We start from the raw sequence: 11,796 nt of genomic DNA, 5'->3' as shown, positions 1-11,796 counted from the left end.
CTAAATAGGCCTCTAATACTCATCTAGCTCAATAGATGCACTAAATAGGCCTCTAATACACGTCTAGACCGTAAGTGCATGTGACTTAAGGCTGGTCAAGGGTGAAGGAACAGAATAGTCAAGGGTGAAGGAACAGACCGTAAGTGCATGTGACTTAAGGCTGGTCAAGGGTGAACAGAATAGTCAATTAATTTTATTTTATTTTTAATTTTTTGGGTGTTAGAGAAACTAATCCAAAGTGGGTTTCAAACAGTTCTAAACACTTTGGGAAGAGTTGTGCATGCACTTTTTTCGGGCTGACCAAATAGTTTTGGTCCCTTATGGGAAATTGTAATTTTTTTCAATTTTGTATCAAGTGCGCTAAAATGATCACAACAACCTAAAACCTACAATAGGCAAACTTATGCATGCACTTTTCAAAAAAAATCCTTTTTGCCTGTGGACCTTACCTTTATCTTTTCCTTTTTCCCTCTTTCTTTTTTCTTTTTTTAACTTTTTAAATTTTTTGCTTTTTACTTTTTTACTTTTTAAAAAAACTTTTCACTTTCGTAGTTTATGATTTTCTATTTCACCATTACCCGAAAAAGGGTGATCAGGATTTTTAGAGTTTTCCAAGATTCCCTTTTTGACTTGGGGCTTGATGCTTGTATGCATTAAATACGGCCAGCCAAGAGACTTACAACTTGTGGCCTAAATGCTTGTATGCATTAAATACGGCCAACCAAGAGACTTACAACTTGTGGCCCAAATTACAAGTGGATTAAGTTAGATTAATCTTTGTGATTTGCACTAATACAAAAACGTATACAACCTGCAAACCCAAAATTTAATTTGGCTTGCTAATCCTATCCAAATTGTTGTTTCTAACCCAATTTCTCCGTATAAGGAGTCCAAATTTGGTAAACCTACGTCCCAAAACCAAATTCAAGGTCTATATCACCTAATTCCTTAAATGTCAAGCCTAATTTATTGTTTTTTGTGTGAAATTAAAAAAATACAAAAAATTAAAATTGTAGAAATTGAATAAGAAACTTAAATTGCTGAATTCAAAGAACACACAATTTCAAGACTATATGAAAAACTGAACAGATAATGCAACAAAAACAAAAAGAATGCAATAAAATCAGATTTGTTTGTAGATTTCCAATCTACTCTTCTCTTGCAAAAACCAAAAATCAATCAATTTTACCATTTAGTAGCTCTCAAAATGCATTCGATGTTATGCATTGGGGCTATTCCCTGGCAGCGATGCCACTTATGGGAAACCCTTGAGCCATAGAAAGAGTGCATAAATAGACCAATGTTGTGGGGATTTTTCCAACCACACGTAAACACCTTAACCAAGAAACCAAATTACTATGGCCTAGCACACAAATGCACAATCGGGGTGTGTCACTCGCCTCATGGAAGCTTGTTGCTTGGGATTCTCTTAGGAGATGATGTTTTCGCACATCCACACCCAAAAGCTCTACTCTGCCATCGCACTCCAAAGGAAGCTCGACCCTCCTCTCACCACTCACGCTCTCACATGCATGCAAGCAAGCATACATAAGAGTTCAAACAAGCATGCAAGTAATAGCATAAGATAGTAGATTGAGAAGAAGAGCACTCTATTTAATTAGTATAAAAGAACGAACCTAGGATCCCATGGTGCACCTTTAATAGACAAGTGGGTGAGCACACACATAAAATATACAATACATGGTTTTCCAATGAATTCCAGCCATTCCGATGCTTGTGGCCCAAAAGAAGTGAAAATAATATGGTGGTCGACATCAACGCCATATAGGTCTCCCACAAGGGTTAACAAGAGGCTCAAAATAATCAAGATAATACTAATAAGCACACTCAACAATAATGTATTGCAATAGCTTGTGTCAATCATACAAAGTGAGAAGCTTCTAACATAAATAGCGTCAAGCCTAATATCTTTATGTGGCACTAGTATCCTTGCCACCTTTACACCATGTGTTCACACTACACACTCTCCACTTATCCAAATATCTTGTCACACTTAAGTTTAACATATGAAGTATTTCACCGACATAATTTAGCATTGCATCATGCATGTAAATGTGTCACTCACACTCCCCCCCTCAATCACATAAATTTGTGACACCATGTTTTCTAACACACCCCCTTGGTGTCACACTCTACAAATCTAAGAGCATTTTCTTGCTCTCACTGATTTTTCAACACCCCCCTTGTTGTTATATTTGCACATGTCCCTACACTCACATGAACATAACATGCCTCTCTCATGGACACAACTCAATGCACACATACATGCCTCTTTTGGGAAAATTTCCATCTTAAGGTTCTTTGTGCTTGGGTAGGGCACCCTAATACATATACAAAACAAATAACATGACATACCCTCGTAGCTTAACATGGCTACGTCAACACCTCGTGCTTCTCTTAGACATGTCACAATGGGTTCCACATGGCCCCATTGTGGTTCTACATGACCACCAAAAAAGTAAGTATGCCTCTGATTTTGCATGTATATTTCCATAAAATATATCATGTAAACCAACCACATATAAACCATGCATGAGTCGCTTATAGGCCCCGTGTGAACAACCCTTAGAGAGGTCTTTTTACACCACAGTTTTGAGGTTCTAAGGATTTATCCCTTTGGGTATGCTTTGAGCTACAAAAAAAAAACGATCTTGTCTCAATTTGCATAGGTTGTTGTAGACTGCCTCTCTCACTCTCTCTCCTTGCTGCTCTGGTACTATGGGTGATCCCGCTATAGAGAAAGAAGTATTTGTGTAGCCGAGCCTATGTGTATGAGTTGAGCACTATCCCCACAAGGTCATAGGCATCGCCTATTTTCTCTACTAGATTTGCTTACGTGAGGAGCAGTATGGTGCACCTAGTACATTGTAGTTGTATTGGAGTATGGATGATCCCGCTATAGAGAAAGAAGTATTTGTGTAGCCGAGCCTATGTGTATGAGTTAAGCACTATCCCCACAAGGTCATAGGCATCGCCTATTTTCTCTACTAGATTTGCTTACGCGAGGAGCAGTATGGTGCACCTAGTACATTGTAGTTGTATTGGAGCCAAACCAAGTGTCACCTATGGAGCTCGATAGGGAGAACCACCTATAAAGCTGCTATAGAGAGCCAAACACTAGTGGAGCGGCTACTTCACTAGAGCTTTATAGGGAGAACCACCTATAAAGCTATTATAGAGAGCCAAACACTAGTGGAGCAGCTACAACTACTCCACTAGTGTCTGCTTGGAGGGTACATGGAGGAGGGTGTCACTAAGAAACTTCCATGGAGATGAGTTGTTTTTGTCTATCTATCAATGCTATTGACTTTTCACTACTCCACTAGTGTCTGCTTGGAGGGTACATGGAGGAGGGTGTCACTAAGAAACTTCCATGGAGATGAGTTGCTTTTGTCTATCTATCAAGGCTATTGACTTTTCTTTTAACTGCAGCTTGTGCTTCTTCACTCTTAAAACTAATATACTTCTTGGTGATAGGGATGTGGGGCTGCTAGAAACACCAACCAAACTAACATACCTCTTGGCGATAGCAAGCATGAATGCTACAAATTCCAACCCCTTGATGGGTTCTGCTTTGGACCTTATGCCGTAGCCTCTTGCAAGCTACTGTCAATGATTCAACTACATAAGGCCCTTTGCAACTCCATGTTGGCGATTTTTATCTTTCTCTAATAGACTATTGGGCAACCTTCTCTGCAATTGCTACCTCTCTTATCTATGTGACATTGCTATTGTTGTGGTACTTTGCAAAAGCTTGATGAGGGTTTCTGGTCACTATGCTACTTTCTCACATACATGTACCTTGAAGCCTTCCATGTCTAGCTTGTAAGCTCTACTCTCCTTTTGCTATTGTCCATTATGATACTGTTGGTTTGTTGAGAGCCACCTCACTCAATCTCTCTCAGTGGGGTGCTGAGAGTTGCTATTGCACTTGTTACCTTCCTCTCCTCCTCTTTGTTTTCTTCTATGCCTTGCATCACCAACCAACCTCTATCATAGCCATCATGAGGTTTACATAGCCATGTTTCTTTTATAACCGTAGGTGTATACCATCAGGAAAGCCATCATAGCTCAAGATGGGCTCCATCCATAGCCCATGACTGCTTATCCCTTGCTCATATATGCTCAAACCAACACTTCATGATGCAAGAAAACCAAAAAACCAACCTTTCTTGAGACACAAATGTCTTCTTGGTAGCTTCTTTGAGGATGTAAACTCCAAAAATCTTCATGTTGCTAAAATCTTCACTTGTGTACTCCATGGATAGATTTAAGAAACATCCAATCCTTCTAATGGACCAATTACTCACAAATAATCTCTCTCTAATGAACCAACGAAGCAGTGACTCACAAATAATCTCTCTCTAATATGATGCATGTGCTGATTTTTCAAAATCAAAGAACAAAATACATAAAAACCCTAATCAAATGTACCAATCACCAAATCTACTCTAAACTCTCTACCAAATTCTAAGAACCTAGCATGGCTTTGATACCATGTTAAGAATCCAAGGTGCTAGGGATAGAATTGGTAGAGTGTTGCACATAATGAGAGATTAGATTAGGGAGGCTCAAAATAATAAAGATAATCCATGCTTAAGAGACATAGACACCTAAATAAGCACACTCAACAATAATGTATTGTAATAGCTTGTGTCAACAATACAAAGTGAGAGGCTTCTAATACAGATAGCCTAAAGTCCAATATCTTTGACATGTGACACTCTTATCCTTGCCACCTTTACACCATGTATTCACACCACACACTCTCCACTTTTCCAAATATCTTGTCAAACTCAACTTTAACATGAAGTCTTTCATGCATAATTTAGCATTGCATCATGTGCACAAATGCGTCGCTCGCGACACTCCCCCCTCAATCACATAAAAGTGACACCATGTTTTCTAACAATACTCACCACCATTTAGTGCTAATGGAAAGCTCAACATCACCAATTATGCTCGATGGAATTTCAAGATCAAGATTATCTTAGGGACATAGTTAGTGGTGTTGATGTTAACTTCTTTCTAATGGATACAGAAGGAAACCTTACACCACTTGTTACCAACTTTGTCCACGCCTGGGAATAAAGAGATGTAGACACTCTCTATGCCATCATCATTAGCATGGAAGATAGTTTAATAACCATGGTTTTATACATCTCCACAACTATAGCATGGGCTATGTTGTAGAGCTAGTGTGAAATTATGAATCCAAGAGCTCATACAAGTATTTTCTTTAAATGCCCTTAGTAATCTTGCCATCTGGGTAGCAACAAAATATGACAAGAGAGATATAAAGTCTTTCAAAAATACAGAAAGGTAAGCTAGCTGATCATTTGTAACCAATTTTTGCCAATTCAAGAGACCCTTTTTTGGGCCAAGTCTCCTCGTGAGCTTGTACATGATGATTACTATTACACTTGGAGAGTCTTCCTATTTTGTTACTTGATTATAGTAGGAAGATTTGGATGTATTTCCTTAAGAAAGTCTAAGGAAAGATTAACTTTGAGTGATTTGGATGTATTACAGTAGGAATATTTGAACATATTTCCTTAAGAAAAAGTCTTTAGCTTTTGGAAAGTCTAAGTAAAGATTAACTTTGAGTGAGTTAGATGTATTACAGTAGGAAGATCTGGACATATTTCCTTAAGAAAAAGTCTCAAGCTTTTGGAAATTTTAAGGAAAGATTAACTTTGAGTGATTTATAACAAAGCAAGGAGGAGAATTCATGTGTAATAAGTTCCTGGGTTTTTTCAAAGAATGAGGCATTAAGTGGTAAGGAAGGTTTTTACTATTACTCCTTGCCAATTTGGATAATAACATAATTCTTGCACTTTATAATATCATTTTAATACAAAGTATAATGAAAAAATCCTTTTGGATTGAAGCAATAAATGCTAATATTTGCATTCTCAACATGAGTGTAGTGAAGCATGTCAAAGGGACATCATATGACTCCATTATAGGCCTCCATTTAGACCTACTCGAGTAAGAACTCTTTAGCTGCACACTTAAGAGTTTTTGGATGTGAATATTATGTACATGTTTTAGATGCTCACGGGACCATATTAGCTCCTCCTTCTCTTCTTGTCCTTCTTCTTCTCCTTCGATGCCTATAACCAAACATATCCATTCAAGCATCCATCAATCTATGTAAGGATCCAACAAAACACAAGCAAGCAAGAGAGAAGGAAGAAGAGGGAGAACTCACAAGTATTTTGTTATAAGGGGAATGATTGTGTATTACTTAATGTTGAAACTATCTTATATGCAAGTGGCTAGTATTTACACTTGGCTAGCCATAAAAATGGTCCATCACCACTATTTATAGCCTTAAGCATAAGGTAAGGCTGCTTCATATATTCTAGTGCTAGCTTACAGAAGATTGCTGAAGCACCTATAGTAGGATAGGCATGTGAAACCATGTTAAGTCGAGTGGTTAGCACAACACCATACTCATACACCTCATCTACCCCCACTAGTACATGCTACACACCATCACTTGATCTTTGGACCCATGAGCTTTATTGGTTTACCCTTGATCACATAAGGAGTGATGCGAATTCATATGTTGCCATTGGTTCCCATGCTTTACCCATGTGTCCCATGCTTTTGCAAGTATGTACTGAAAGGAGTTGTAACACAAGGCATCTTATATAGATAGTCATTATCCTTGTGTTCCTTCTTAATACCTCTTAGATGCTAATCCTTAGATGTGAGGATTGAGTATAAAAGGATTAATACTTGAGGAAATTAATCATAAGTAATGTGTCAAATATGTGAAAGCTTGTCATCTTTGAATTGCATTGGATGGAGCTTCAATAATGATAGCAAAGAAGTCACGTGTATTTACAACATGTATTTACAAACTACAAGAATCTTGCCTTTTGAATGATATCTAGTCATATGTGACACATTGCATTAATCTTTGAAAAATCAAGGCATTGAAAAATTCATGTTTGCAAAGTATATTGATTCTTAAAATGAAATAGCAACTTCTTTAAAAAAGATTGTAGTAAGAAAGGAGGAATTGTAAGAAGAGTTCTTTTGGGAGAACTATATCAACATTTGATCGTATTTCGAAAGCAACATAATATCATGTTGTTTTGATGGTTCTTATATTGACCATGTTATTAGATTTCAAAAAATGTTCACACTTAGCTACTTAAGAACTTTGGAGAGGTGAAGAGTTAGATGGCTTGATTAGGTCTTACGAAGAAAGTAAAAATACAAAAGGCAATATCATCAAAAAGTTTATGGGCCCAATGTTGCTTCAAAAAGAGTTTCACACATTCACAATATAGTGGATGTAATTTGCAAGAAACTTAGTCTTAAAGTAGTAACAATGACACACAAATATGAAGGTGTATAGTCAAAGTAGCATTGGTACAATGTTGTAGCATTGCTAGTTGGCATGCCTTTGCTTATCATGATTGAAAGGTATTTTCTTGAACCTTCCATTTTGAATACAGTCTTTGTGTTGACTTGTATGCGTTGACAAAAAATACTAACTTGTAGGTGATAATAAGTTCAATGCGTTTCAAACGATGAATACTCTAAAAGTGATGGGGACAAAAAAATCAAATCACGTATGGCCTACGATGAGACATGAAGCTTATAATGAGACGTGAAGGAATAAAGGCAACGGATTTCACAATAACAAAAGAAAACACTTTTATTTTTTATATTTATGTGGCAAAACATGGGATCATGGTGGTGGTAAAGAGGGCAATGCTATATCTTCCATAAACGAGAGAGGAAATGGATTTCACTTTTTAGATGCACTTGCTCTCTACAATTCTTATACTCTACATTGTTAATATTCTAGGAAGAAGTGGGTTTTCACATGGGTTATCAATGTGATAGGTTGTTTGAGGGTTTCTTAAATTCGATCTTGATATTTGAAGAAAAATATTCTTTAACTTCTGATTATAATTAAAAACATATCCTTTAGTAGGCATATAAATCTAAGAGTTTAGGGGTTTTTTTAAAAGGCACTCTCACTTATTCTATACATTTTAGTTTATTACATACTTTGTGTAGTTAATGTATGTGTGATGTATATAATTATGAAAAGCCATGGGTTTTCATGGGGTATTATTGATGTGAGACTTCGCGGGGGGGGGGGGGGGGGCGAGAGCCATTTGAGGTTTTAGAATTTAAATGACCTTTAAAAACCTCTTAATATTAGAAGAATTTTATTTAAACTGTGATTCAAGTTAAATGCATGTCTTGTTAAAATGAGGAAGCACATAAATCTAAGAATCTAGTTTTGCACGTTGCATACAAGTGAACTCCAAAGTGCTCCCCAAAAAAAGGGCATAAGTTCACTATCAACTTGAGCCCTATGGAAAATAGGGTGTGGGCCTGTTTAGATGCTTTTGTTTTTTTTTCTGTGATTTTACCCCATTCCCCATTCACAACCCCACCCTCCTCTCCAAAGCGGCTGAGATAGGGGAATCCCTTATTGTAGGGCTGAAATTTGAAGGCCTACCTACCCTAACCTTCAGTGTGAAGGCCATAAACCAGGTTGACCTTCAAAATATATATAGTTTTGTCTGAAATTAGAGAAATTTTCAGAAGAGTGGCCTTCTTCTTGTCGAGAAGGTTTGAAGGGCTTTGATATCCTTTGAAAGGCTTCAAATTTCATCATGGCTTTATTTGGAGTGGACAAAGGAGGGAGGGCTGAGTCAATACACACACACACACACACACACACATATATATATATTGGGCTATTGACTCTTCTCTTTGTTGGCAAGCAACCTTTTTTTGATATTCAAGGGGGGTCAAAAAGTGGTTGGTAACTGCAAGTAGGCGTGTGTGAACGGAGGCCCACAGATCCCCACATGTGAAACCGTCGAAAGATTTTTTCCCTCTTTTTCCGAAAGAAACCCTAACAGGACATTCTAGAACGTCCACCGGTGACCGTGTGTCAGCCTGAGAGGCTTCCCGCACCTAGCAGGCCCTCGTCGATGCGAGCTATGGATCCCGTAATCTGCACATCTTTGATGTCTGCATCAGCTGCTCTGTGCTAGGGTTTTCACTGTGTCAGTGTTTGCTCTGTTCTAGGGTTTTCTCCTCATGCTATTTTAGGTTTTCTCTGTGCTAGGGTTTGTCCCCTGCTAGGTACAGGGTTGCTCTCGCCGGTATTCTGAAAGCCACATTTCATCGCCATTGTTTCTCCGAGAAGCCATTGCATCAGAGATGCCAGTTCTCTCTATGACAAGCTTCGATAGGCTCATCGAACCTGCGAGGTCTTCTCCCTCCAAGGAGGCCCTCTCCTCCACCGAAAGAAGCTCTCCTTTTTCCTTTTACCCTCCCTTGTATGCGACTCCCCCTCAGCAGAGGCCCCCTTCTCCGTCCTCCTTCTCGCCATCGCCGTATGTTTTGAACTTCAAGAGACGATGCCCTGTAAAGCAGCAAAACGGGCAAGCTTCGGCAGATACATCGTCGCAGCAGCAGCTGAGCGTATCAAGCGAAAAAGTCGCTGCAGTTTGCAAGAAGCCAGATACATCTGCAGCAATCTCTGATGGACTTGTCGATGAAGATGTAGCGGGAAGGAGAGAACGAATGGCCGTTGAAGTCTCCACGGAAAGCGAGGTTTTTGAGATGGAGATGGAACGGCGGGATGGACCAAGCCTTTCGTCCGGACGAAACGGCAAGGGCCTTGCGAAGATGGAAATGGACGCACGTGACGGCTTCCCTAGCGATGCTGATCCTGGAACAGGGCGAGAGCGCACTCATCTAGCGTCTTCACCGGTTTTCTCCCTTTCTAACAATGAAGAGATCGAGTTCTTTGATGCTCCCGACTCAGCCTTTTCCGGTAAGAACATTTCTGTGCTCTCTAATTTAGTCTAAAAGGTTAGCGAACGTGGTGGTCCTTGGAAGTGGCCTTGCCCTGGGGCAACTTGCTCTACACAACACCCTTGGGTGGGCGTTCGCTTGAAGCTTCTCTCACAGAGCCTCCAAGTGTCTCATTGTGACCAGTCTAGAGGTGTTCGTTGTCTTGAAAAAGAAATACTTTTAGAAGAAATGGGGTTTTGCTCATTAGCCTGTTTGTAATACCTGAGTGGCTAAGCGATATATCTCATGACCTGTGGATGTAGCAAGTGTGCTAAGGCATCAAAGTAACCGTTTCTTAGCCCGTTTCCCCAACAAAGGGCCATGCTACCTGAAGTTGTGAAAGCAGTTTTGTGCATAATATTCATTGTGTTTCAGCCTATTGTGCTTTCAGACAAGAGTTCGTTTGAATGAAATGATTAGAGTTATTGGGTTTTTTTAGATTCTGCAAGTGAGGATGAAATCTGCCCCTCAAGCATCAAGCCTAGGAGCTCCGTGGGCAGGTCTTGTGGAATTACAACACCCAGTTTGCAGGAGGAGATTGCTAGACGGATCAAAGCAGAGGAATCTGTTGCCTTGTTGCAAATGCGCTGGAATGAGATGGCCAAGCGGTGCTCATCAATTGGGTTATCTATGTCATTTCAAGCTGGGGAGATGTTGGGAACTTCACAGGTTGAGGCCGATCCTTCTGAAGTGTTGTCTCAGGAATTGTTGGTTGCACGGCTTGTTGGAGGTGCCATTGCAAGTGCAGCTGTTAGAGCAGAAAAAGAGGAGGAACTGGAAAGCGTATTAACTGCCAAGAACCGAGAGATCTCAAGGTTATGGGACAAGCTGCAGTATCTAGAGCTTGTCAATCGGGAAATGTCTCAAAGGAATCAAGAAGTGACAGGTAAGCTCAAGGTGGTTGTCATTTGCTTTGAGAAATTACATGTGACTGGCCTTAACCTCTTCTTTCTGTATATTGTACATACTACAGAGCTTACTCAAAGACGAAGGAGAAGACGTCAAAGGAGGCAAAAATGGGCTGTAGGTTGTTTTTGTGCTGCTTTTTTTATTGGAACTGCAGGACTGGTATGTTATAAGTTTATTCCTTGGGAGCAGGCCAGAGTATGGGCCAATTCTTTCAGTAGATCATCACCGAATGAACCCAGTTCAACTGAGTTGTGCAGGGAGTAAGCTTGCATCTGAAGGAATGCATTTATCAGAAACTGGCTAGTGTAGGTCACAAGGAAATGAGTTGCTGACCAGGGTACCCAAAAACTAAATGCGTCTGTAGGCCTTGTCATCATAGCTGTATTCCTGCCTCTTTTAGGATGGCTTTGTTAATCTGAATAGCCAGTAATGCCTCACTCATTGCAATCTTGCTCCTGGCCAGGAACTATAGCTGCTCCTTGCTCAATTGATTGGTTATTTGTTGTGATGTCTCATGCTTGAGAGCTTCAATGGGGTTCACTTGTAGTACAGTTCTGTTAGGTTTGTCTTTAGAAAACAATAGCCCAGTTATTGATGAGCTCTTCCTTTTTTATTGTTTAGGCAATGTACATCTCATTTCAAAGACAATGCAGTAACTTGTAATGTGTTGTTTTAGAGGCAGTGTTTGTTAGTAACCACTAATGATGTGCTTTGACATAAGTATACAACTGTGCCTCCTGGTATGCCTGAGGGAGTGGAGGTATGTCATGTATCAGTGGCGAGAGAACATATGATGGCAACCATATCTCTGTGAAGTGAGCATAAATGTAGTACGTCTGCCTTTGTCTTTACGCCCTTCAAAGGTAGGCCTTAATGTTATGGTCACCATTAGCAATTTTGTGATGGAAAAAAAACCCTAAAATCCCATATTTGTAATGTGGTTGTCTTTGTCAGGGATTCATGATGGATCTGTGGGTCTGTTAAAGCAACCTGTCTTATTATGTTGCTAAAAATTTC

The 11,796-nt window shown here is 39.5% G+C and overlaps 1 protein-coding gene across 1 annotated transcript; it reads left to right on the top strand.

Annotated features, from left to right (window-relative positions):
* Positions 1-8,933: 8,933 nt before the first annotated feature.
* LOC147609733 (uncharacterized) lies at positions 8,934-11,451 on the top strand. The gene is made up of 3 exons (XM_086786988.1): positions 8,934-9,850; positions 10,310-10,756; positions 10,844-11,451. The coding sequence occupies exons 1-3, from the start codon at positions 9,232-9,234 to the stop codon at positions 11,041-11,043; spliced, it is 1,266 nt and encodes a 421-aa protein (XP_086643114.1). The 5' UTR covers positions 8,934-9,231; the 3' UTR covers positions 11,044-11,451.
* The last annotated feature ends 345 nt before the right edge of the window (positions 11,452-11,796 follow it).

The sequence above is a fragment of the Cibotium barometz genome, chromosome 50, assembly GCF_041138505.1.
Source record: "Cibotium barometz isolate CiBa-2024 chromosome 50, ASM4113850v1, whole genome shotgun sequence".
NCBI classification, from domain to species: Eukaryota; Viridiplantae; Streptophyta; class Polypodiopsida; order Cyatheales; family Cibotiaceae; genus Cibotium; species Cibotium barometz.
Note: the sequence above shows the minus strand (reverse complement) of the source record. Positions and strands in the feature narration are given on the sequence as shown.

Excerpts from the sequence above, each read along its gene's own strand:
- LOC147609733 (XM_086786988.1), top strand. The coding sequence starts at position 9,232 with ATGCCAGTTCTCTCTATGACAAGCTTCGATAGGCTCATCGAACCTGCG. Across the intron at positions 9,851-10,309 it reads TCCCGACTCAGCCTTTTCCG|ATTCTGCAAGTGAGGATGAA; the intron begins GTAAGAACATTT and ends GGGTTTTTTTAG. Across the intron at positions 10,757-10,843 it reads AAGGAATCAAGAAGTGACAG|AGCTTACTCAAAGACGAAGG; the intron begins GTAAGCTCAAGG and ends TACATACTACAG.